The 27,746-nt window shown below is 41.0% G+C and overlaps 1 protein-coding gene across 1 annotated transcript; it reads right to left on the bottom strand.

Annotated features, from left to right (window-relative positions):
• Positions 1 to 238: 238 nt before the first annotated feature.
• Positions 239 to 27,508, bottom strand: NOP58 (NOP58 ribonucleoprotein). The gene is made up of 15 exons (XM_081938683.1): positions 27,309 to 27,508; positions 25,425 to 25,501; positions 24,387 to 24,439; positions 20,779 to 20,903; positions 18,293 to 18,429; positions 15,790 to 15,854; positions 14,760 to 14,894; positions 13,867 to 14,012; positions 11,383 to 11,509; positions 10,699 to 10,862; positions 9,979 to 10,113; positions 6,912 to 6,973; positions 6,248 to 6,381; positions 3,840 to 3,979; positions 239 to 1,925 (listed from the first exon to the last, which is right to left on the bottom strand). The coding sequence occupies exons 1-15, from the start codon at positions 27,351 to 27,353 to the stop codon at positions 1,869 to 1,871; spliced, it is 1,602 nt and encodes a 533-aa protein (XP_081794809.1). The 5' UTR covers positions 27,354 to 27,508; the 3' UTR covers positions 239 to 1,868.
• Between the last annotated feature and the right edge of the window lie 238 nt (positions 27,509 to 27,746).

The raw sequence follows: 27,746 nt of genomic DNA, 5'->3' as shown, positions 1-27,746 counted from the left end.
TTCAGACTTTGAGTATGCAGTTATTTCATGCTGATTTTCCAGTCATACTTGGAACAATTTTAAGTCATGGAAGTGAAAGCTATCAATCTTTCAGCATATCCATTCCAGATAAATCTTTGACTACAATGTTCTGTAGGCCCAGCCAAAATATCAGCTTTTTGGTCATTTCAAACTATATCCCTGATAAAAATGCAGCCTGCTGTTTTGACTCAAGAAGAAACAGACCTATAGGCCAATCTTCTCTTTATAATCATTATCTTTTGGGTTATGGCGAAGAAAGTATTGGATATAAGATTTCAAAAGGGGTGCCTGGTTGGGAAAACATAAACCATACTGTACCATAAATGCCATTCAGTGAAACATCAAAGCTGGCACTTCACTTTTATTCAGGGATACTTCTGTGTCTTCCCATGCCCTTTTCATGCTAAAGTTGTCCTATAAAGTTTGTGGTTTCCACTAGGTCCCAGAAGTTATTGCCTCTTTTTTTGCTGGCCCTTTCTTGCTGCTCCTCAGGGAAATCATGGGAGCAGCAGTTCATGTGAGTTTGGGCTGGTTCCTGCTTCTCAGCCAGCAGTACAAAGAGTGGGGAGAAGAGAAAGGAAACATCTTGGTTTCTTGCTTACCAAACAATGACACAGCTACCATTTGAAGTTGTGATGTTGCTGAACAAGGACTTATATCCCACTCATTGATGTTTCAACTATTGCACCTGTCATATAATTACAATTTGGATGCTCGACAATCAGTTCACACTTATAAAGGTTATAGCCATTTGGAATCTTCCCTGCTGGCTTCACACAAGCAAAGTCAACGGGGAAAGGGGGTGGGGGCAGGTTGTAAGTTGCTCTGGTAAGTCAAATATCATGCTTTATGACCACAATTCTGCTCCCAATTTCCGTTATAACCCAAGGACTACATGTCAAGGGATTTAACCAAGTAGTGCTGATTGCACTTTAAAAAACAAAACAAAATGCTAGCTGTTTCTCTGTATCAATTGGGCATAGTTCAATTTGTTAAAAATTTAAAAGGCCATTATTTGCATATATTCAATAAAACGATTACCATGTTTCTCAGAAAATAAGACCAAGTCTTGTGTCTTATTTTCTTTTAGACTTGACGCGCCGTGGAAGCACTGTTGCCTGCATTCCGAGCCTTCAGTGTTCAGAATGGAGGCTTTTTGGTGAATGGGAGGAAAATGGGAAGGGGGATTTTCTGCTGCCGGCTTTGGGGAAGCGGCCCAACAAGCAGAAGCGCTGTGCCCAGAAAGAGAAGGGCAAAAGCGGTATTTGCATTGCCCCAAGGAGCCAGTGGGCTGCAGCTGGATAGTTGCCCCATCCGCCACTCATGCTGGCCATGCCCATCCCCCTGGACTTATTTTTGGGGTAGGGATAATATTAGGCCCACCACCTGAAAATTAGGGTTGTGCTTATTATTGGGATGGATGGTGTTTTTGGAGAAAAACGGTATGTATGCATTATTTTAGCATGTTCTGTAACAGAACCACACTGCACCCTATCTGCCAAATGTTGTTGCAAGAAAGGATCTTTAAAAATTCTCTTCATAAAATTAAATTGATAGTAATAGTATCAATTTAGTAATCCAATTCATCCCAGCAGGGAGACACATTGTTACTTATTTCAATCATACTACTTTTTTGATAAGCAATTTCACAACAGTTTATAGTAGTACTGAAGCAAAACTATAACCATTTAACAGGGCAATGTGAAAACTAAGATCAGCTTTAAAAACAAAATATTGAAGGAAAATATACAGTTTCTTAATCTTAATTATTAGAAAAAATGTAGTTCAAAAATTAATGTCCCTGAAGTCCAAACGTGAGCCAAACCATCCAAGAAAACTCCTTGTTCTTAATTTTCTGGCTCTTCTTTCATTTTCTTCTTTTTCTTTTTCTTCTTTTCTGTATTCTGAAACGTAAGCATTGTTACATCATTTCACTATGATAAATGAAAATATAATATCTATATTATAGATATTTTTTAAAAGTTTTTTTTCCTGTAAGAAAGAGATACATAGCACTTCATGGTCTGATTTTGCTTCTACAAGATAATATCTTTAGGTAGAGAAGCTTACCTAACTGTAGGAACGCATGATTAGCACTGATGTAACATTAATGAGTCAATGGAACTGCAAAGTAGAATATGAAAGCTTTTTATCTCCAAGCATCTTAGTGGAACAGTTCCACTTCTGCAATTTAGACAGACTTACTTAAGACTAGGTACTTTGGGATTTTAAATGGTGAGAACTTAACCTCAGATTAGATTTGGAAACCTCCTTTAATCATATTAGTTGTGGAAAGGAAACTAACTAGGATTTCTTTAGTAATGGTGAATGAAGAGACTTAACTGTTTTTGCAAAGGCAATTTTCTAATTAAAAAAAATGATTTATTCCTTTCTATAAATCTTACTTAGACATACCATATTTTTCAGATTATAAGACACACCTTTTCCCCCCTAAAAGGGAGTGAAAATTTGGGTGCGTCTTATACATTGAATATAACCCCACCCACCCACCAGCCCCCACCCTTTGCCCTCTGCTTCCTAGCAATTTACCTCTTTGCAGCGGAGGCTTCAATAAGCTATAGCAATCCCTGTAGCCTCTAACAGCTGATGATCGGGAGAAATTGAAAGTAAAACTATCTGTTTGCTCCACATGACAAATTGCTGCGAGGCAGATTTTTTTTTCTTATGCCAATCAGGCTGTTTGCTGCAAGGAGGTAAGTCAACAACTATAAATGCCTATAGAATGTTCAAATTGTTAAGACTTATTTTTTAAAGAATGCTTTATTATTGTTCTAGACAACTTAACAAAATGAAGAAGCTTTTTAAAATAAATGCTTGATCTGAAGAGGCCCAGTGCAATTGTTTTTAAAAGTGCTATTCTTTTAAATAGCAGAGAATAACTATACTTCCAGAAAGCACATTTTAACAGCGTCTGTACAAGTATAGTCTGAAATATGACACTAGAAAAAGTGTATATTGTCTGTACTGTTTGTTGCAAGGAGGCAAATTGCTGGGAGGCAGAGGCAAATATTTTCCCCTTGTTTTCCTCCCCAAAATCTAGGTGCGTCTTATACTTCGGAGCGTCTTATACTCCAAAAAATACAGTAATCAATAAATAACATTTAAAGTCTTGTTTTTAAATGGAGAGAAGGCTATCAATAGAACACCAATATGGAGGCTCTACCTATTGGTATAAAACTTTTTTTGCAATCACATTCTGTAGCAACTGTATTATAACCTTGGAAGATTTTAAGCAAAGCAGCTAGAAAACAAATCTGGCTACCTGGTGCCTTCCTACCCTACTGTGCCTATGGTTCTTGGTGGCTTCCCGAACAAGACCATGCAATTTTCTTGGCATTTTTCAGCAGTGGTTTATTATTGCTGCCTCCTTCCTTGGACTGAAACAGTGACTGACCCAAGATCACACAGCTGCCTTTGTACCTAAGGCAGGACTAGATCTCATGGTCTCCCACAGCCTTTAGCTACTGCATTAACTACATATATATGCCTTTTCCCCCTCTATCTGATAGTCCATATTCTTCTAAGCTAAATATGCTTCGGATGAGGTTGCTAAGCTGCTCCCCTGTGAATCAAACATATGTCTCCAATAAGTCGACTTTTGGCTAAACAAGTGGTGTTTTTTTTTTAAACTCAGGCCAGGTGCATGCATAAGTAGTAAAGATGGCTTTGTTAAGGCAGTCAAGATTTGTTGCACCAGAAAATATACAGCCCTGGTCAGCATCATTCACATTCAAGGTGTACAGCAAACACAATTCTGGAGGGCAGCAAGCTGGGAAAGGCTATTTTCAGTGTCCTACCTCCACCACCATACTGGTCGATGGCTCCTCTGCACTGTCTTCTACGCAAACAGACATTTCTTGGGTTTTCTGTTTTTTCTTTTTCTTTTTCTTCTCTTTAACAGGTTCCTCCTCTTGTTCATCCTCATCCTGTTCCTCTTCTTGTGTCATGCAAGAAAAAAATTACAAAAACAAGTTAAACCAAGCAGAAATGCTAGGAGTTAGCCAAAGCTGTTAGTGGGCATTTTTGAAAACTGGGAGCATGCTGCTGGCCATGATCCATTCCTGACACATCAAGGAATAGTTATGGATTATCACAAACCCAGATATTGGAAAACAAGCTGATAAGAGATGTTTTCCGCAACTTCATCTAGTATTTTAGACATACTCTGCTTTATCCCTCTGCAAGTATTTTCTGCCTGCCTACGTAGGTGAACAATTTCCAAATTGAGTACATTTAGCAGCCACCTTTGCTACTCTCTATGGATGTCTTTGGGGAGGAGGAGATGTGGTGAGAAGGCATTCCATTGAAGGTTCCAGACCTAAAGCGTTTACATTCATGAAACTCAACTGGAAGAAGTTATTGAGGAATGTTTCAGACTGCCCATAATGTAAATTGTACTATACCCGAAAGATACATTGTTTGGTGTTGTTGTGAACCATCATACAGTGTTATAGTTATTCTTAAAAATGTGTCTCCCCTTTGAATGATTCAAAAGAAAGAGTATATTTAATACCCATTAAACTAAACATCTTGTCAAATAACTGACAAAATCTAAAACAGAAAGTCTTAAAGAGTATTTCTTGTTGAAGACATCTTTGGAAGTCCTTCCAAGATTGAGAATCTTTTCTATTGTGGAGGTGTGAGTAAAAGAGTTGGGGATCTCACTTCTCAAATTTTTCACCAAGAAACTTTAATCTAGAGGTGTGACTTAATTCACCAAAAGCAAAACAAAGTTCTTCTGCTTCAAAACGTCTGTAAAGCAGGAACAATAAGGCAGTGAAAAGGGCCCATGAGCCTCTCCTTCTCAATCGTGGCTGAAACCTATCTATCTCAAAGTGTTGGTGTATGTAATACTGCTTAAGGGCTTTGTACTCCTGCTTACCTAGGTGTCCTGATACACCAAGGTTATCATCTGCAACTTTCAAACATATCTGTACAATAATCATACAAGCCTCATTTCCATTCATAATGGAGCGTGATATAGAGACATTTTATAGAAATATAGATGCTATGGAGTTGGACACAGATAAGCAAAATATGACTCCAGATGTTGGAATGCAACTCTTATCATGCTGCTTAAGACTGCTGGGAGTTAACATCCAACATCTGGACTAACAACACTCAATTCATTTGTAAGGTAATATAAGCCACATATTTTCTGCCATCTTATATAACCTTGATACAATCAATGTATCTTTACACTAATGCCACATAGAATCAATTCACAGTTCCTAAGTTAACTAAAAACCTACTGATGAAATGAATATAATTACCAGGTTGCCAACGAAAGCTTAGTTGATTAAAAGCTTTGCCAGAAAGAAAATACAAAAAAGCAGCTGTTTTTTCTTCTTCTGGAGATGCTCAGTTAGGTACCTAAGATTCAGGGCACAAGACCCAGAAGACTACCCTAAGATTAATTAGGCATGCAAAAGACTAAAATGCTGAAGAATGCTGTGTGCTGCACTGCACACATGTGTGTTATGGGTACCTTGGGGAAGATTTCCTTATTCACAATGCATTATGATATGGGACCTGGCCAAGTCACGAAACAGCAATTTACTAGAAGGCAAACTCATACAGTTGTGTCCCATCCCATTCCCCATTCACTCCCTAGCAACTGACCTTGGTTTTTTTCCTCTGGGTTGATAAGGAGAATTCAATGTAATATTCTGGACTACAGCCACCCACCCTTTTTATGTTCTAATAATGTCTATGGAGCTGTACATTTGCAGTGTGCCAGCTCTCCATTTATTTATTTATAATTTTAAAGAATCTAAGAAAAAGTCAGGTGGAGCAGGTAGCCTTGTATGAAAAGCAGTGAATTAGGTGGCAAACAACTTTCCTTTAAAATATATTTTAATACTTTAAAAATACATTGATGCCAGGACCTGGTATCATGGAATTAAATTTAATTAGTTAACTACCCACGTGGAAAAACAGTGGGATTAGGATTTGAAGTAGGCCTAGAAACAGAAACCCCAAAAATTGCTAAAGGGAGAGACTTTGCATTATAGGAAACAAGGAGTTGGGGGAAATAACCAAGATTGTCCCTTCTCTCTGGACTTCCAATTAACAAATCCCCCTCCCCGAACAAATTGAGGGAGAAAAAAAGGCCTACTCTTATTGACAAATGCAATTCAGCAAATCAGTCTTCAACCATACAAAAGCCTTTTACAGATCCACCAATAAACACCATTAAACCAACCTTTGATTTCCATTTTAGCCTTCTTTGCCTTTTGTGGAACTGCCTGTTCTTCTTCACTCTCTTCCCGTTCCTTGCGCTTCTTTGGGACCAGGGGGAGCGTAGATTCCCCAGAAGGATCATAGACCTTCACTTCACTGGAATGTTTAAGAGTAGAAGCAAATTGTAAATGAGCGGAAACCCCATTAATGCCAATTGCTGGGTGGCAAAGTGAAGTAGAAATACTGCCACAGCACCCATAAGGACCTTAAGTTTGTTTCAATGGAGTTCTTTTGTGATCTAATGGAGATTGTGAAACAGCTTCAATGAATTTGTGGCTATTTGTGAAAAACGTAAAGGAGCGGATATTGGGTACATTACCCCAACAGTTTTACAGTGTAAAACAGAGGATCTTTTTAATACAATGTTGAATACAGAAATGTTAATTAAGAAAAGCAAACTTTAACTCAATCTTATCAGCTCATTATGGCAAAAATTGGGAAAGCTTTTTTTTAAAAGATTACAATCTACAGTTTCACAATGGCTAGAAAAGCAACCAAGCTAGGTGGGCCTGAAAATATTTATTTTGACAAAAGGGGCATTTCTATGAAAGTGAAGTATCTGAGCGGAAAAATTAAATACTCTTGGCAGAGTTATCCATGAGTAAAGTAAACATTCACATACCCACCTTTTGTGCTGGTATTTGTCTGCACGGGCCACAGCTTTTCCAGTACCACTTATTCGTCTTATCTGGACAGGAGTGGACAGGAGTCACAGCCAAATAAAACAAAACAAAAATTGATATAACCCAGTGCTTCTCAATTATTTTCTGTCATGCCCCCCCTAGGAAGAAGAAAACATTTCGCGCCCCCCCCCGCGACTGTAAATAGTATAATTTGTCTATAAAATTGTTATAAGTACACCTCTGCATAACATAGCACACCGGTCTTTCCTCGTCCCCCACCGTAGTCACATGCTTTCTTTCCTCTTTCCCTCTTACTTGTCTATCCTTCCTTCCACCCTCCCTTCTTCCTTCCCTTCCTTCCTGCCTCCCTTCCAGTTCCCTCCTTCCTCTTTCCCCTTGCCTGCCTGCCTTCTTTCCTCTTTCCCTATCCTCCTATCCTTCCTTTCTCCCTCCCTCCTTCCCTGCCTCCCTTCCAGTTCCATTCTTCCCTCCTTCCTTCTGCCTCCTTCCTGCCTGCTTGCCTTCTTTCCTCTTTCCCTCTTACTTGTCTATCCTTCCTTCCTCCTTCCCTTCCTTCCTGCCTCCCTTCCAGTTCCCTCCTTCCTCTTTCCCCCTGCCTGCCTGCCTTCTTTCCTCTTTCCCTATCCTCCTATCCTTCCTTTCTCCCTCCCTCCTTCCCTGCCTCCCTTCCAGTTCCATTCTTCCCTCCTTCCTGCCTGCTTGCCTTCTTTCCTCTTTCCCTCTTACTTGTCTATCCTTCCTTCCACCCTCCCTTCCTCCCTGCCTCCCTTCCAGTTCCCTCCTTCCTCTTTCCCCCTGCCTGCCTGCCTTCTTTCCTCTTTCCCTATCCTCCTATCCTTCCTTTCTCTCTCCCTCCTTCCCTGCCTCCCTTCCAGTTCCATTCTTCCCTCCTTCCTTCTGCCTCCTTCCTGCCTGCTTGCCTTCTTTCCTCTTTCCCTCTTGCTTGTCTATCCTTACTCCCTCCTCCCCTTCTTCCCTCCCTCCCTGCCAGCAGCTCCTCCAGCATCCCAGCTGGAAGCAGCAGCACAACAGTCGCCGTTACCAGGGGCGAAGGGGTGGCGGTGGCAAGATCGGGCGACCGCCGCCCCTTTGTCCCTTCCCCAACAGCGGCTGTTGCGCTTCCGCTTCCAGACGGAATGCTGGCGGTGGAGCTGCTGGTGGGGAGGCGAGCTACCTGCATAAAGACGCCGCCGAGGGCATGGCAGAATATATCCCGGCTTGAAGTGGCAGCGCTGGGGACTGCTCAGAGACTCATCAGAGCCGCGGGCTGGAGCTGTGCAAAAAGTCTGCTTGGGCTGGGGGGGGGGGAAGGGAGGGAAGTCTGGGACAGCCATGCTTCCCTCCCTCCCACCCCCGCCCGAGCAGGCTTCTTGCACAGCTCCAGCCCGCGGCTCCAATGAAAATCCACAGTCCGAAGTGCTGCCACTTCCAGGCGGGATATATTATGCCTCGCCCACGCCTTCGCCGCCGTTGCACCAGATGGAAAAGGGAGCCTTCGCGCCCCCCTTTACGGAGCCTCGCGCCCCCCTTTACGGAGCCTCGCGCCCCCCCAGGGGGGCGCGCCCCACTATTTGAGAACCGCTGATATAACCCATGCACTCCCTTAAAAAGATTAACAGTTAAGAATAGATGATAGTGGAAAGAAAAAAAACTGTAATCATGGACACAAAGCTTAAATCAGCAAGGGAACCAAGTGCTCTGTGTTCTTACAGGTAAAAAAAATAGACAACTGGTTAATAAATATACCATATTTTTCAGAGTATAAGACACACCTTTTTTCCTCAAGAGGCTGAAAATCTGGGTGCGTCTTATACACTGAATACAGCATTTTTTGCCTCCCGAAGCACCGCCCCTTCACCAAAATGGCCGTGCATACCCTTATGGAGGCTTTCAGAGAGCTCCTGGGGCAAAAACTGGACCGTTTTCTCCCCCCACCCCCAGCAGCACTCTATAAGCCTCCAGAAGGCTATGCATGCAATTTTTTTGACAAAAACGGGCCTGTTTTTGTGAAAAACAGGCCATTTTTTGCTCATTTTTGGGGCCCCAACCCCGCAGAAGCACTCTGCAAGCCCCTCTAAGGCTATTCATGCCTTTTTTTAAAAAAATGGGCCCGTTTTCGTGAAAAAAGGCTGTTTTGGGGAGGTTTGCAGAGTGCAAAAACTTTTTTTTTCTTTTTGGAAAGCTGATTGATGAGAATTACATTGATCAAGTGCTGTGCCAGCAGAAACAAAATCTTAGGTGCTGCAGATTGTCAGCGATTTCCTTTTCCAGCACATGGATAAATACACCTGGAAACATCTACCTACCTACTCTCTCTCTCTCCCTACTTACCTACTGTATTTCTCTCTCTCTCTCTCCCTACTTACCTACTGTATTTCTCTCTCTATCTCTTTCTCTATCCCCCTACCTACCTTCTGTATTTCTCTCTCTATTTCTCTCTCTCTCTCTAGCCCTTTATCTACCTACCTACCTACTCTCTCTCTCCCCCTACCTATCTACTGTATTTCTCTCTTTCTCTCCCCCACTATCCCTATCTACCTACCTACTTTTTTTTTAAAAAAAATTGCCTCTTCAAAACCTTGGTGCGTCTTATACTCTGGTGCGTCTTATACTCCGAAAAAATATGCTATTCCATATCTATTTGTTTTGATGGGAATAAAAGCTCCTTTGCAATTATAATGAGTTTCATATTAATCAATACAGGATATTAGTTCTACATCCCAAAAGGAAGGGAGGAAATTGCTAGGGCAAAGAGCAGCCTTCCCAACTGTCTCTAATCAGATGTGTTTCATCAATTTCCAAACTCCAAACTACTGTAGCCATCAGTCTCCTAAAACATAGGGGGATCATGGGCAAGTGAATTTTATAACTTTCTAAAGTCATAAACCTTTTGAAACAAGGATTTGTATCCTTCCTGTTCACCCTGTAGCCACCAGTTGCTTAACCACACAAGCCTGAGGTATTTCTGAAACAACTTCAAATAATTATTTTACTCATTTTTATCTTAAAATGTCCATTTGCAAAAAATACATGACTTTTATAAACATACTCCTTTCTCTTCCAGGTGCCGTAATCTTGTTTCTACTTTCAATCTGTTCTCGGCTCCCATCTCAGCACTTGTGCTCTCTCCAAGGGCATCATAACGAATAGTCAAAGCTGTTTTGGCTGCTAGCATACGTGAAATCTGTGGGAAAAAAAGTGAAATAAATCTGGTAATGTCACAAATTATCTCATAGACGAGGATGTTAACCTCAGGACCAGACTGCGTAGCACTGATGTAGCTGAGAGGACACCAGAATATACCTATCAGCCAAGACCTGTGCAAGCTGAATGCTCAGGGTAGTGAATATTTAATTATACTTGCTGGGACAAATCCATTTGTTCTGGTTCCTCATGCCAAACTGACTAGGAAGAGACAAGTTCAGACAGCCCTGCTTCTTTGTTTAAACAAGCATTCCTTGGGTATGATTTAACTGATAGATGGGGGGTGGGGGTGATTTTGTTTTATTTTTTTCACATAAACACTGGATTCATATAGGAACCATTGAATTATTAGTTCTTAGGCCATTGAACTATTCAGAGGTGATGTAGAGCAAAAGCACTGTATATTACTGACGCACAAAAACCTCACTGAAAATCAAGCCGAACTTTAAGCACCGTTCCTAACTTATTTTCTTATCCCCTGCAAATTAAACTTGCCATATCTCAATCTGCCTGTTTCAGAAACAAAAGCAAGAGCAACAAAGCAAGCGATTGTCCAACCTCTTACCTTTCCTTTATTTTTAGCTGTTGTTTGTCCTACAAGGGAAGCATGATAAATCAGACCAAACTTTGGAGTGTCACGCTTAGTCTTCAGTGCTCTAAAAAGTGCTTTCTCAGCTCCCAGAATCTGAACTGTTGATGCCGGATGCTTCGCTAGATTCAGCAGGGAACCTATTGCAGACAAGATATAATAGAAGATTGTATGAATGAAGTAAACTCTGAAATAGGCCCTTTACAAATCATTACGTTCAAGATTTGGAAATGACAAGCCTCATACCTACTACCCTCCAAACTGACAAATGATATCTAGGTAACAGGAACAAAAGGCCTCATTGGGATGGGCATCACTGTACAATTTCTGAGAACTGTAGGGACAATCCTGAACCAAAGCTTATACTCCCCATTAAATGTTTTGAAAATAACCTAAGGGCAGCATAAATCTGGCATTTGGCAGTGAATGAGTGAAAAAAGCAGAGAACGGCTCAAGAAGAGTCTCAGAAGAGGTAGTGACTAAAGTTGCTTTCACCTTCCAAGCGGAAATCAAGCAAAGTTCAAATAATGTCATCATCGACAACTTCTTGACCTGACAATGCAACTCTGCATTATGGTTTCTTATTTAGTTAATCTCCAAGGTAATTATGGTAAAGGATGCTGCACACAACCAACACACAAACTCAGAATTGCAACATACCAGCATGGGCAATAAGCCTTGCTCCTACTAGTTCTCCCACCATAATAGTGAGGTTAGGTGCAATAGCCATCATTCTATTTTTCAGATAGTCATACAGCGTTGCTCGATAGTCAGAGATCTCAATAACCTGAAAAACAAAATAACAGACGGTTCAAACTATGGAATATTGCCAAAGAAAACTGGGAATGAGGTGATATTTCTTAATAGGTATTAAGGCATCAGGAGTATGATAATCTATTATTATGCACAATCAGTCAAGATGTTTATAGATTGGAATCGGCATTTTTATCCATCAATTGAGACTTACTCAAGGACCTGGGATAGGAGTTGTTGTTAAAGATATTGTCACAGGATGCAAACTGTTCCAAGTAAAGCTACTTTTTATAACTAACTGATAGTGATTTTTATTATTAATACTATTACTACGAATAATGATTTACAGTAAGAATACTTCAACAACAAAAAATCTAATCCAGCATAAAGAAATAAAACAGTAGTATTTTATTGTGATATTTTTGCCCTATTAGCACTAGGTTGCATTGGCCTCCTGGCACTATAATGTCCTAACTGAAAGATACCATTCTGCTACCTTAGTTTATATCTTAGAAAAGCGTCTGCAGGTCTCAGAACAGAAAGAAATAAGCGAGTATATATATTCAACCAAGCTGTTGTCTTGAACATGTTCCAATTATGATAACCAGTTACTTGCGGTGGCATCAGAAGAGGTAGTGACTATGCAACCCTCATAGGTTGTACATCAGGAAAGCATCATTAGAAGAATCATCACTTGCCACCGGAAACTAATATAATTTCCACATTTGGTTTGTCTTCTAAAAAATTATCCTAACACAATCAATTGCTAAACAGATTAAAAACAAACCACAAGATTTGGGGTCAATCATATCATGATTTCATAAATTTGCTTACATATAGCTAGTAAGCAAACTGAATACAACTGAACTTGCAATTTTGGTTTTTAGGTTGTTGCAGTCATTAAGTGGATCACCATGTTAAGTGAATCATGTGATCATTAAGCAAATCCAACATATCCAATGAGTGGTTTTTTTTTTTGCCATTTTCTACTTGAAAACAGAAAAAAGTAAGCATATCTCAGTCATGTGACCACAGGATATTATAACTGATTGTACAAGTCTAGAGAGATTCTCAGTCATCCAGGTCATGACTTCAGGAATCAGAGTACTACTTGCAGGCTACAGGAACATGTAGAACAGTGATGGTGAACCTATGGCACGCGTGCCACAGGTGGCACGCAGAGCCATTTGTCAGGGCACGTGAGGCGCATGTGCGCGCTGGCCAGCTGAGTTCACCCTTTTTTAAAGCCATTTTTCGCCCTCCCCAGGCTCCAGAGCCTTTATAGGAGCCCCCCCGCCCTTCCCCGAAGGCCCTCCGGAGGCTTCATGAGCTTCCCTGAAGCCTCCGGAGCGCAAAAAACCGGCCTTACGGGCAAACCGGAAGCGTCCTGAATGTCCCTCAAGCTTTTGGAGCGATCAAAACGACCCTCCGAGCAAACCGGAAGTCACTTCCAGTTTGCTTGGAGGTTCGTTTTGACAGCTCTGGAGACTCCACCCCCAGGAGCACTCTATAAGCTTCCTAATGCCCTTTTTTGACAAAAAAACGGGCCTGTTTTCGCGAATGAGCATTTTTTGCTCATTCCCCCACCCCCTGAACACTCTACAAGCCTCCTAAGGGCTATTCATGCCCTTTTTTTGAAGGAAAAAAAAGGGGGCATTTTTGCAAAAAACGGGCCATTTTTGGGAGGTTTGCAGAGTGCAAAAACTTGTTTTTTATTTGCCACTTCACAATCTTGGTGCGTCTTATACTCCGGTGCGTCTTATACTCCGAAAAATACGGTACCTATGTATTTCCTTTTTACTTTCTTCTTCATGTAAACCAATTAAAGCACGACAGGTGGTGGTTTCAGGAATTTTTTTAAAAAAACACCCCTGCCATAGTGCTTTACAGCTCTCTCTGGGCCATTTACCATGTCAGCATACAGTATTGCCTCCAACAATCTGGGTCCTCATTTTACTGACCTCGGAAGGATGGAAGGCTGAGTTAAATGAGCCTGTCAAGATCAAACTCCAGAATATGGGCAGTTTGCCTACTGTACTGCAATTTAACCCCTGGGACTCCTATCCTGAACTATCATTAACAAAGCTAGTAACCACCATTTCTAAATAAACTGTGGTTAAATAGATGCTTTCTGAATTAATTAGAACATGAGATATAAACAGCTGCAAGGACTTTGACTATTTGTAGACAGGTCTTTCTTCATGCCAGAGCTCATTAAACCAAGACATGATCAACCAAACTGAATTAATCCACTCAGATTCTATTTCTTTAGCTTTAAAAATAGATTTAGACTACACCAAGTGGCACTTAGATGTGTTAAATGGCCTTCTGACTGGTAACTTCTTTTAACCAGCAAACTGCTGCCTCTGTTAATTTGCCACTACACATTACCTGATCACAAAGATGCTGTATATTGCTTATATCTTCTTCTGACACTTCAGTCCCCATGGAGATCTCTGCAGCTGCTTTCACTTCTTCTTCCACCTCCTCCGGAAGGATCTCAGACAGATCAGAAGAGGAAAAGTTTATTCTGTCTCCTGGGGAGTAAAAATATAAAGTAGAAATAAGGACAAACATCAAACAGAAATTATGAGTTCATCTAGCTATAGGTTTGTCATACAAAGATGAGCATGAAAAGGAAATTAAGGAGATGGATGATTTTCATTTGTTTATGTCTAACAAGGAATTTCTAATTAATAGTTTAGATAAGAATCTATGCAATTAAGAACAATTTTTCAATAACTACCCTGTTTCCCCAAAAATAAATCCTCCCCGGATAATAAGCCCAGTTGGACTTTTGAGCACATGCCCTAAAATAAGCCCTCCCCCGAAAATAAACCCTTCCCCAAAATATTGCAACACAGCAGCAGTCATGAAGTGACCATGCTCGCCGCTTCCTGCACCTCAAAACTAATAAGACCTCCCGAAAATAAGGCCAAGCGCTTATTGTTTGGGGGGGGGGGAGAAGAAAATAAGACCCTGTCTTATTTTTAGGGAAACACGGTAGTCTTTTCATTTCATCCTGCATACAACTGGAAAATAGAGTAACACTATATGTAGTATTTTTCATTGCTAAATTGCTGAAAAAGTCGGCAGAATACAGAAGAGAGTTTTGTTCTTTATGTAAGAATAGTATTTATGTAAATAAGAAGAGAAAGTTAGCACAAGTACATTCTACAGCTGTTTTATAGCTTGGGCCTCACAGCTGATAGGAAAACTTGTATAATTTCAGAAATACTGAATAGGTCAGATTGTTCACCATTTGCAGTTTAAGCATTACTTACCAATTTTTAGTACACATTTACAGTATGCTAGATTATCTGTGATAATCTTGCCCAGTTCAGGAAAATGCCATCCATACCATTCTCTACAACGCATAATGTAGTTATTCAATTCTTTGTCCAAGTCATCAAGAAGAGCTGGAAAAGGGAAAATACGGGTTTCATTTAGTTCAGTTATATTTTGGAAATAAACGTTTTTGAAAATAGTATCAGTATCACGTAATGCCTCAATTGTATTTATTTCTTCAAAACTCATGTGAAACATGACAATTTAAAGTTATCAAAGGATTTCTGATTGTTTACAAGATTTAAAAGGACAACTCTTCTAACATTGTAAGGTGCCCTAAAAATATCAGTCTGAGAAGATGGAAAAAAGCTGCCATTCATATTTTTATTCCTCAATTCAAAACGGGGCACGTTTTGGGCCTGGCTTCCTGTTTTGGCTTCCCCAATCTCCAGTCCCCCCCTCCCCCGCACACCCTAGCTTTCTCCTGCATTTCTGCCATGGAGAGGCCCTTGCGGAAAGAGGAACCTGTGGAGATTGGGAAAGGGACGGGCAGCAGAAAGATAGGGCATGCTGGGGAGGGTAACTGTGGAGATCAGGGACGGACCCACCCACCATGCATGCCAGAAGACCAGCTGGGCGGCGGGAGGCATACACATATACACGATGGAGCCGGACTGAGCCGATGGCTGGCATGCCTGCAGAGAGGACACTGTTTGCCACCTGTGCCATAGGTTTGCCATCACGGGTATAGAGTTTAACCAATTAATTTGTAAAGAGCTTCCAAGAGTACAGAAATGTTTTAGAAGTTATGTAGTCTTGTGCTGGAGCGACTTACAATCACAAAAGTTTTTCCAGATATGGATGATGTCTTATGTAAACGGCTGCCTTGAGCATAAGGAATCTCTTTAATAATCTAGGGAAAAGCACTTGGAAATCTTAATTCGCTTTTCTGAAAAAGACCCAATTATAACTATGATAAAATGACAGAAACAGGAATTCTTTTAATTTCATTTAAATTGTACTTACATATTGCTTGGATAATCATTGTATCAACTTTGTCTGGGCTGAATTTCAATTTATATCGTGAGAGGCTAAAATAAAACATACAAAAATAATTATTTTCTATACAAGCTGGTGACAACACTAATGAAAATTTATATTAATTCATTATTAGCATTCCCTGTACTGGAAGCTTAACATAAAGCATGCTGCATAAATCAAAAGGGTATGGATTCCTGGCATAGCTAACTTTTACTAAATCCAACTAACTTATGAAGGATTGTTGCTAGTGCATCAGATGTAGCTGTGCAAAGGCACTCATCACCAGTTTACTATTTACAAATACTGTTGCAGCTGGGACTTATGAACCACTCCAAGGCCCACTGACTGCTCTGTCTAGAGGAGGGCAAGCCCACCTGAAACAAGATCCACCTTGATCCAGGTGCTTCAAATGAGCTTCCTCTTTTCCAAGATCACAACCATCTGATCAGATTTACTTTTAGCTTTGTTGTTCCTCATTCAGCCTGTTATATTTAAGTAAATCAAGTGCTTCCTTGGAATATGATGGAATCAAATACAACCAAGAAATCTAAAAGAACTACCATAATTGCAATCTCCCATCTGGTTTTAGTATAGGTCAGCGATGGCAAACCTTTTTTGGCTCGCGTGCCATAAGTGGGGGGGAACGCAGGGGGGTCGTGTGCGGGCAGATGGCACCCATAATGCAATGCGCGACCCCCCAGTGCGCATGTGCGCACTACAGGCATCACCCCCCCATTTTTACATGCTTTTTTCACCTTCCCCAGGCTCCAGAGGCTTTATAGGAGCCTAGGGACAGCGAAAACAGCCTCCCCCGCCCCCCCTCTGGAGGCTTCGGGGACCTTCAGGAGGCTTCCCTGAAGCCTTCGGAGCATTCAAAATGACCCTCTGAGCAAACCGGAAGTGACTTCCTATTTGCTCGGAGGGTCGTTTTGAGCGCTCCGAAGGCTTCAGGGACCGTCCGTAGGCTTCCCTGATTCCTTCGGAGCGCTCAAAACGACCCTCCGAGCAAACCGGAAGTCCGTTCCCGAACTTCCTGTTTGCCCGTAGGGCCGGTTTTTTACGCTCTGGAGGCTTCATGGAAGCTCATGAAGCCTCCGGAAAGCCTCGGGGGGGGGGGGGGGGGGGAGAGAGAGGCTCTTTTCGCCCTCCCCAGGCTCCTATAAAGCCTCCGGAGCCTGGGTAGGGCGAAAAATGGCTTTAAAAAAGGATGAACTCAGCTGGCCAGCGCGCGCATGTGCGCTGGCCAGCTGACAGGGCAGCGCCTTGTGTGCCCTGACAAATGGCTTCGCGTGCCACCTGTGGCATGCATGCCATAGGTTCGCCATTACTGGTATAGGTTATTCACCAATGAAACCAAGGCAGAGTCAGCAGAGTATCTCAAGCAAAATGCTGATTGAAATGGGTCTAGAACAGGGCAGTCAAACTCCCTGCCCATTGGCTGGATGCGTTACGTCAGCGATAGCGAACCTTTTTTGGGGGAGCTCAGGGGGGTCGTGTGCGGGCGTGCCGCAACCATAATGCAACGCGCGACCCCCCAGTGTGCATGCACGGACAACCCCCCCATTTGTACATGCTTTTTCGCCCTCCCCAGGGTCCAGACTTACGGGTTGCTCGGAGGGTCGTTTTAAGCGTTCCAAAGGCGTCAGGGAAGCCTCCGGACGTAAGTCACTTCCGGTTTGCTCGGAGGGTGGTTTTAAGCGTTCCAAAGGCTTCAGGGAATGTCCGGACGGTCCCTGAAGCCTCCGGAGGGCCTCAGGGGGGACGGGGGAGGCTCTTTTCGCACTCCCCAGGCTCCTATAAAGCTTCTGGAGGGAGCTGGGGAGGGAGAAAAATGGCTTTTAAAAAGGTGAACTCAGCTGGACAGGGCAGCGCCTTGCGTGCCCTGACAAATGGCTCCGCATGCCACTTGTGGCACGCGTGCCATAGGTTCGCCATCACTGTGTTACGTGCTGGCCACACACCTGCCTGGTTTAGCAAAGGGGGAAGAAGTCCCAATATGTCATGTGATGTTGCCATGACGATGTGAGTTTGACACCCCCGTCTACAATAATCAGTTCCACTAAAATGCATCTGGAGCTGTGAGACTACCAACTTCTTAGTCACCTTAACTAGATTACAGAGTGTTGTATGATTACAAAAATCTTCCAGGTTCATGGAGATGAGTTTTTTGATTATAGTCGTACAACTTTCTCCTTTTGGGAAAACACCCCTCACTCCAGAATATATGAACTGCCTCTCATATCCATGAAGATATCTTAATCAGTCAGCATGTACAGCAAGCCAGTAGGTGGCAACTTTCATCTCTTCATATATTAGTTCACATCCTTGAAGTATACTTGCTGAAAAGAATCCATATCAACATGGATACTTCCATCTTGAATCCAAATGATTAATCCAATTTAATTACAATTATTCTGTGTTGCGGATGAGATCTAATATACTAGAGAGATATAAGAAAGCTAATATAAGAAAGTTGGGAAAACAATACCTGTGTGCCAATCCTAAACACATAGCTGCCATCTCCCGGGATGGAAGGCCACTGATAAGTCCTTCTATTTGAGTGCGAATGCCCCTCATCAGCTCAGTAACCATTGGACTATGGATGCAACTTAAGTTCAGTTTCTCCTGCAGAAATTCAAATTGCATCACTTTGATCAAAATGCACACAATATGGACAAAGCTGCAAAATATTTACTGTTCAGTATATAACAAATATAAGTTTGCCCAAGACTAATGCACTACATTGTTGTATACTCCATACTTCTTCCCCAACTTCTTCCCCAGACTGTTTTTGCCCTCCAATCTAACGAGGCATGAAGGCCAATGTAAAGGACTTATAAATGGCAATCCAGGTTCGTCTCCACTGTGTCTATTCACCCATATTCATACATATGACATAAGAATCAACAGGCTACAAACTTCCAGGAAAAAAACGACACCATCAATTTAAAGAAGGAGAAATCAGACAGACTGATATAAATATAATTTTTCATTTTTCCTATTGTATAATGTTTATTAAATTAGAACCCTGTGGGTAAATAATGTCTTGATTTTTTAACTTTTTATCTCGACATAGCACTTAGTAACATATACACACTTTATAAACCATAACAATAGGGTTGCAGAGAATCATACTTAAAAATGGTAAGATTTTAAGAGCCTGTCTTTCCCACGAGACCCTGCAGAAGAAGCACTTTGCACCTGTCACCAATCAAAACACGTCATCTGGTGGGAACCAGAAAGCTAGCCTTGTGTGGGGCTATAATAATCATAGTTTCATTAGTTTCCAGATGCTGGTTTTTGCACTTGGCCAGGATTTTTTTTAACTATTAATTAGCTGCCTAGAATAACTATGAATAATTGCCAGCTGGGATTTCAAATGCTCATTCCTGTTCCGTGGACGGAATTGCGAGCTGTGACTGTCACCGTTAGGCAAGGAGGGCATGAGGCATTTGCGTTGTGTTGCTTGGCCTCTGGCTTCTTTTGCAGCCGCAATTGGCTGCAAAAGCGACCGGAGTTTGCTGGAGCAGAGGCCTGAGCGGCACCCGCGAATCAGCTATTTTGTGAACAGAGCGGCCCGGCTGATCCGATTAAGGGGCCAAGAAGCCCTGAGGTGACCAGGGAAGGGCTGCCCCCTGTTCTGGCTAAACCCACCCCTTCACTAGGGCTTATTTTGGGGGGAGGGTTTATATTTTTGCCCACTGAGAAAATCTGGCATGGCCTTAGTTTCAGGACATGTCATATTTTCAGGGAAACACGGTACTCACAAAACAGTTCATTTTCTCTGTTGTCTCAGTGGTAGTGACGAAATGTTATATGCAATCACAGTGATTCAGTCCACTAACAATACATCATTGACAACAGAAATTGGTATGAAGCCTGCATATTCAGTTCTCCAGCCTGTAATCTAGTTTTACTAAAAGCTAGTTAATACTATACAAATTCCACTATACTGAATGTATCTATATATTATTATAAATTTATAAATAAATATATATTTATAAATATATTATAAATTTTAAAAAAACATGATGAAGTCACACAAAAATAGAAGCAGTGAGCACAGAAAGGATAGCAAACATATAGTGTGTGCACTCTTTCTCTCAGCTATCAAGCATCTTTACCTAAAACAAGATTAAATATATGGGACCTCAATCAAGATCAATGCCACTAGGCACAAAAGGAGAAAAGGCTTTTTTCAATCAGGTCCTTTGTTTTTAAGTGGAATCTATCTCCCCCTACTGGTTAATGAAAAGCAAAATGTTATTTAAATAGAGATAATCCCATAAAAGTAAAGTTGCTCCTAACATTCAATTCTGCTGAGGTTGGAAAAGGTAGCCATTTTATGTCACCAATCTGGGTTCAGAAACCGTGAAACACTATAGTTTAATTGGATTAACATAACAAAAGTTCCATGGCATTAGACTGGGGAGGAACATTGTCTGAATTACAATCTTGGCCACAATTCAGTTTTGGATGATTCCAAAGCATAATGACAATACAAATATGCTATAGTAGCACCAACCCGACTAGATTATTCTCCCATGCAGTAACCTTATCCAATTTGATGCTCTCCAAATATGCTGGAGATAATGGAAATTATACTTCAAAACGTCTAGAGGAAACGTCTCTGCACAGGCCTTTAGAGAGGACAATGTCTCTTTCTTCCTTTCTCTTCCCTTCTCGATTTAATGTCCTTGTCATTAATATTTCTATTTGTCTTATGCTCTTTTTGTGTTTTTTATATAGTTTTAAAAATATTATAAGAATCGTAAACCACCCAGAGTTGTTAGGAGTTGAGAAGCATATAAATTTAATAAATTAATTTATGGTGTGATGGGGCACAGTCACATCATAATGCATATAGTGTGATATGCATTGAATAACTGAATAAATGAAATTATCATAGGCCCTTAGTACATGGCTGCTATTGGAATACCACTTAGCCGTTTCAATGTAGACATTAAGACTCACCTTGATTACACCTCCCAGTTTGGCATCTGCTACAGCTAACTGTTCATGAGCATCTTTGGCTACTATTTTCTTTAAGATTTTCTTTAAATTTTTGCTGATTTTTCCTTCTACCAGTGCTGTGGATGCTTGAGGAGAAAACAAAAAGCTTCAAAAAATCTAGAATTTTCTAAAAGACCCAGCCAGAAAAATGAGCATGGAATAATAAATATAGTAAGTTCTAACTACAAAATACTTCTGATAAGAGAATAATGCACTGATGTTATTAGTTTAGGTAATGAAATGCTTGCAACAATCAAGCTCAGAAAGTACCGTGTTTCCCCGAAAATAAGACAGGGTCTTATATTTTTTTGACTCACGAAATATGGCCTTGGGCTTATTAGAGGGGGAGGGCTTATTATTTTTCAGGTGCAGGGAGCAGCAAGCCCAGCAGCCTCACCATCTCCATCCCCATCCCACCCCCTCTTGCCTGCGGCCACAATGACCCAAGTTCTCCTTGTGTCCTGGCCTTCGCCTGCCCTGCTTGCTGGCCACGGAACCAGCTGACTGTGCTGCTCTGGCCTCGCCGGGGTGGTGGTGTTCTTCCTGGAAGAATGAACGAACACACACACACACACACACACACACACACACACACACACACTCCCCCTCCATGGAAGCCACATCCCTTCACTAACTTGCTTTCCAGCTCCATTCTCCGCTCCATGTGCAGGACAAGAAAAGTAGACTGTGTGCCTATGGTAAAAAAAAAAATACCAGAAAATACCTTCCAAGTTCTCACAAAAAAAAAAAAAAAAAAAAAAAAATCTCGCAAAGTTGGAAGTAGTCCCACAAACTACTTTTCTTGCCCTGCACATGGCAGTGGAGAATGGAGCAGGAGAGCAGGTTAGTGGAGGGATGTGGCTGCCTTGGGAGGGTTGGTGGTGGTTAGGGATCTCTTTCTCACACACACATACACACCATCCTTTCCCTGGGAGCTCTGCACAGACCCAGAGAAGGCTTCGGATAGAGCATTTGGGGGACGTGTGTCTGCGCCGAGATCCCAAGGAAAGAACAATTGCCTGGAAAAGGGGGGGGGGGGACTTTGCCTCTTATCCTGTTCTGAGTCTGTACTGAGGTTCAGAACAGAGTAAGAGGAAGGAAAATCTCCCCATTTTCAAGCCATTTGCAAAAATGCCTCATTTTGAGCCTTCAATCCTGCAATATGCTGAAGGCTCGAAATGGAACGTTTTTGCAAACCGTTTGAAAATATGGAGGGGGATATTCCTGCCTCTCCCCGTTCTGAAGGTCAGACTAAAAACAGGGTAAGAGACAAAATCCTCCCTCCCGCATGCCTTCAATCCTGCATAATGTGAAGGCTTGAAATGTGGCGTTTTTCAAACCTCTTGAAAATGGGAGGGGGGGATTTTGTCTCTTATCCTGTTCTCAGTCTGTGCTGACCTTCAGAACAGGGGGAGAGGCAGGAATATCTCCCTCCCCATTTTCAAAAACGTTCCATTTCGAGCCTTCAATGTGAATATGCAGGTGAGAAACGACCTCTTGTAGGAATTAAAATCCATACACTTGGGACATCGGAAGAAGCCCTGCAAGGAGACACTGCTGCCGAGGTGGCTGAAGGCGGCGTTTGTGTCGCTTTCATCCTGGTGAAACTCCTCTTTTAAAGGACGATCTGTAAGGGGAGGAAAAAAAAGATTTCCTGCACTTCGGCAGCAGGATCTCTTCACATGGCTTCTTCCGATGTCCCAGGTGTATTGATTTCCATGCCTTCTTTTCCTGTTCTGTGGATGGAATTGCGAGCTGTGACTGTCACCGTTAGGCAAGGAGGGCATGAGGCATTTGCGTTGTGTTGCTTGGCCTCTGGCTTCTTTTGCAGCCACAATTGGCTGCAAAAGCGACCGGAGTTTGCTGGAGCAAAGGCCTGAGCGGCACCCGCGAATCAGCTGTTTTGTGAACAGAGCGGCCCGGCTGATCCGATTAAGGGGCCAAGAAGCCCTGAGGTGACCAGGGAAGGGCTGCCCCCTGTTCTGGCTAAACCCACCCCTGCACTAGGGCTTATTTTTGGGGGAGGGTTTATATTTTTGCCCACTGCGAAAATCTGGCATGGCCTTAGTTTCAGGACATGTCATATTTTCAGGGAAACACGGTACTCACAAAACAGTTCATTTTCTCTGTTGTCTCAGTGGTAGTGACGAAATGTTATATGCAATCACAGTGATTCAGTCCACTAACAATACATCATTGACAACAGAAATTGGTATGAAGCCTGCATATTCAGTTCTCCAGCCTGTAATCTAGTTTTACTAAAAGCTAGTTAATACTATACAAATTCCACTATACTGAATGTATCTATATATTATTATAAATTTATAAATAAATATATTTATAAATATATTATAAATTTTTAAAAAAACATGATGAAGTCACACAAAAATAGAAGCAGTGAGCACAGAAAGGATAGCAAACATATAGTGTGTGCACTCTTTCTCTCAGCTATCAAGCATCTTTACTAAAACAAGATTAAATATATGGGACCTCCATCAAGATCAATGCCACTAGGCACAAAAGGAGAAAAGGCTTTTTCAATCAAGTCCTTTGTTTTTAAGTGGAATTTACCTCCCCCTACTGGTTAATGAAAAGTAAAATGTTATTTAAATAGCGATAATCCCATAAAAGTAAAGTTGCTCCTAACATTCAATTCTGCTTTGAGGTTGGAAAAGGTAGCCATTTTATGTCACCCAATCTGGGTTCAGAAACCGTGAAACACTATAGTTTAACTGGATTAACATAATAAAAGTTCCATGGCATTAGACTGGGGAGGAACATTGTCTGAATTACAATCTTGGCCACAATTCAGTTTTGGATGATTCCAAAGCATAATGACAATACAAATATGCTGTAGTAGCATCAACCCGACTAGATTATTCTCCCATGCAGTAATTTATCCAATTTGATGCTCTCCAAATATGCTGGAGATAATGGAAATTATACTTCAAAACTTCTAGAGGAAAGCAAGTTGGTGAAGGCTGCTTTAAATGGTGAGAATGCTTTTGTTAATGGATTTTCTACCGTTGCATACATTATATTTATTGATGTGTATATTAGCAAATGTGAAAATAGTTGAAAGTGCATGTGTACCTTTCAGAAATTTATTTGCAAAGTTAAGACATTTTCAAGGACGTAAGTAAAGCTATACAAAGCTTTCAAGAGTCATTATATAAACTTTGCAAGAAAGAAAGGAAGATAGGGTACAAAATGACTCAATACGGCATAGAGTAAGTGCTACTTCCAAGTCCAATTTAAAACAGTAAATTTAATTTACAAAAAATTAAAACTTTATCCTGCTCACACATAATCATTTATCACACTCTTTGGAGCTGATAAGAATTGGAATCCAACATCCCAGATGGCCAGCACTTCTTCTCCTACCTTAACCAGCTCGCTGTTAAACTAACTGAAGAGCCCTCCTTCAAGTAAATCACTTTTTCTTCTACAATAACAGCTCTAGAAGGTCAACTTATGCATCCCTGAAAATTGCACTCAATGTCTGGAATCTACTTTAAGCTAATGCTATCCTTAAAAGTAATCAATAGCCTTAATAGTAAAAGTATTACCTGCAAGAGCTTCTGTTGTGTCTTGAAACTTTTCAAAGTGTTTCAGTTTTACGCTAAAATAAAAACAACAAAATGTTTTTGCAGCTATCATCAGGAACTGAGCAATTGCTATCAATTATAAACATTTTTCAGGAAAGTCAAAAATTGATAAGCATGCAATCTCTGGCTTTTTTATTATTATTAATTAAAGCTCCCAGTCCATGAGGTCAGTGTCTCCTATACAAAGAGAAAACTATATTTTAAAAGATTTTGTTTCAGGTGTTAATTAACTTTTAGGCAAGTTGGCCATTCATCTAATAATTATATGTAGTCCTCGCTTACCAACTGCCTTAGAAAACAACTATTTGCTGTTATGACAGTGAGGAAAAAATAACTGTGACCAATGTGCACATTTACAAACTCTGATTGATCTCTTCCTCAGTCCCATTTGCCATTACAGTCCATTAGTATGTGTTGTCCAATGTAAAATGTAAGTAGTTGAAGTCACACGATTTTTCACTTAGTGAGCACTTTCCTTAACAATGGAATTTTTGGTCCCAATTCTGATTGCTATAGTGAGGACTACCTGTACAGCCTACTTTATAGAAACCCAACTCTTAGAATAAAGTAGCTTTGCCATTCATTCCAAAAATTCTAAGTGGCTAAAAATGTCAACCTAGTTGTCAGATTTTTTTTTACTTCTTTGCAATATAACAGTTTACAGGTGCAATAAAACAAAAATAGGGAAATATAAAAAAAGAAAAAACACAAAATATCAAAAGATACAATGCCAAACAGCAAGGCATCATAATGCAAATTCCCATCAGAAAAACTCAAGTGTTCACCATCATCTGGAAGATGGCTAAGACATAATAACGATAATAAGTTGATTTATAGATGATTTTTCTATCAATGAGAAGATGACTTAAGTGTTTTATATCCTGTATTCAAGAATATAAAGTAATTCCAAAACCCCTTAGAAAAAGATCAAGAAAGACAAAAAACTAATGGCCATGTTCTTGAAATATTTGTCACTATTTCTTGAAGAACTTTACTTACACTTTATTAGCTTTTTCAGGTGTTTCAAACTCTTTCCATAAGTTATCAATTTCTTGAAGCTTTTTCTCATCTATAACCTGTGGTAAAGATAAAGATTAATGAAATATATGCAACATTTGGTAATAAAATATCTGTCTTGTCACTGAGAAATTAAAAATGTGAAACAGCTTTGAGGTAAAAAAAAAAAAAGGTCCATTTGATGAACTGTATATTCATGCCACTTAATTTTTCCAACTTCCGTTAGAATAAAGTCCAGTGGGAAGTTGTAAACCTTTTTCCTAATGTTTATTTAGCTGAGTTAAAACTTGGCTCCAAAATTGTGATTTTGAATAGCAGTATATAAAAGTGCATATCTTTTTATTCATAGAATAACCATCTAACCATGGTTATTCTATGAATAAAAAGATTATGAACTTTTATATACTGCTATTCAAAGTCACAATTTTGGAGCCAAGTTTATGAATCAAGCCTAACATTAAAGTCCATCAGTAGAGAGGCTGAATGAATATACTGAATGAATACAATAACAGAGTGAGGTACTTCTGCCTCAGACAAGGGTTTTCTTTGGGGGGGGGGGGAGTTCCTTCAAGCTACAGAGAAATTAAGTATTACCAAGAATGTCCATGGGAATTAAAAAGATTTTGATTCAGTTTTAATACAAAATGAGCCCTAATAATATTGCAAGAGAAAGATTAGTTTATATTTCCCAAATAGATCCAAATTCCTTTGAAGATCCATTTTCCTTGCAACTTTCAAATTCTTTGCAACACATACAAGAGTCCATATAATTCACCAGAATTAATTGGCAACAGAACAGCAGAAAGGCTAAAGGAAAAAGTATACGAGCACCAAGTTGCATGGGAGAATTTCTACTACATATAACGCAGGGTTGGGTTTTTGTTTCCAAAATATATAGGCAGTCCTCGACTTACAACAACAATTGGGCTGAGAATTTATGTTGCTAAGTGAGAAATTTGTTAAGTGAGTTTTGTCCCATTTTACGACTTTTCTTGCCACCCAGGTGGCAAGATGTCAAGTGAATCTGGTTCCCCACTGACTTTGCTTGTCAGAAGAAGGGATTACATGACTCTGGGACACTGCAACCATCATAAATATGAACTTGCTGTCAAGCATCCGCATGTAAATCACTTGACCATGGCGATAATGCACTGGTCATAAGCGTGAAAAACAGTCATAAGTCACTTTTTCATTGCAGTTGTAACTTTGAACGGTCACTAAATGAACTATTGTAAGTCGAGGACTAGCTGTAGTTCGTTAGTGAGCTCTCTTTCTTTGGAAGTAATGAGTCAGCATACAAAAGGTCAAGAGCCCTTCCCGGATTAAAAGCAACTGCCTTAAAATATATATAATTCTTTGTCCAGACAACCAATCGGATAAAGATAGAACCAGGTTTAGAGCAATTGTAAGCCTCCAAGTTATGACTGCCTTTCATCACTAGGGGACTCAGCTCACACCAAACCAGAAATGCATTAAGTAGGAATGTTTCAAAACTTGCTTCTTCCATATTTTTAACAATTTGTCCTCTCTCCCCCACCCACCCACCCGTGGCAAAGGAGAAAAGATGATCCATTCAAGAGCATCAAGTAGGCAGGACACCACCAATCAATTTCGGGGGCATTTCAAAATGGATTCGGAAAGCTTGAGAAGGCTAGTCATCTAAAAGCGGTCAGCATTTCTTTCAAGTTGCTAACCCAGTAGGAAAAGGGACGTAATCCTTTACGGGTGGGTGGGTGAAGTAACGCTATACAGTTCCTTCTGCCATTCAGCGGAGCAAAGGCGAAAACAAGCCTTCTGCTTTCCACTCCCGCCATCAGCCAAAACCCCACCCGAGGAGCCCAGGAACACGGGCTGCCCCATCCTCACCTTGAAGATGGCGTACCCAGCCGCCGTTTCAAACAAAACCAGCATCGCTGCGCCGGGATCAACAAGAGCAGGCAACGCAGCTGCTCCCCAGGAAAAGCCGAGGAGATTATGCGCCTGGCAGAGGAACGCGCGGGCGAACGGACCACGCGGTTGCAGGAAACACGCGCAGCACCAGCGGAAGTCTCTGGCCTCTCTTCACCCGGAAGAACTTTTAGATGGTCTTCAGGGAAAACGGAGCGGAGCAGAAGGCGGGGACAGGGAGCGGACGTTTCCATGTTTGAAACAGCGGGGCTCGCTATCTGATTTCGTCCCGTAATTGCTTGTGTGGTCTAAGGGAGGGATTTTTTTTTTTACAAAAAAAATTTCTAGGTTTTTCTAGGTTTCAGTAAAACTCGTTGGGAAGATTTTTCGTTTGCGTTTCTGTATATTTTAAACCTG

The sequence above is a fragment of the Natrix helvetica genome, assembly GCF_964273705.1.
Source record: "Natrix helvetica genome assembly, chromosome: 1".
NCBI lineage: Eukaryota > Metazoa > Chordata > Lepidosauria > Squamata > Natricidae > Natrix > Natrix helvetica.
This window is presented reverse-complemented; position numbering and strand designations above follow the sequence as displayed.

Excerpts from the sequence above, each read along its gene's own strand:
- NOP58 (XM_081938683.1), bottom strand. The coding sequence starts at position 27,353 with ATGCTGGTTTTGTTTGAAACGGCGGCTGGGTACGCCATCTTCAAG. Across the intron at positions 15,855-18,292 it reads TGTTTAGGATTGGCACACAG|CCTCTCACGATATAAATTGA; the intron begins GTATTGTTTTCC and ends GTTTTATTTTAG. Across the intron at positions 1,926-3,839 it reads CGACCAGTATGGTGGTGGAG|AATACAGAAAAGAAGAAAAA; the intron begins GTAGGACACTGA and ends CTTACGTTTCAG.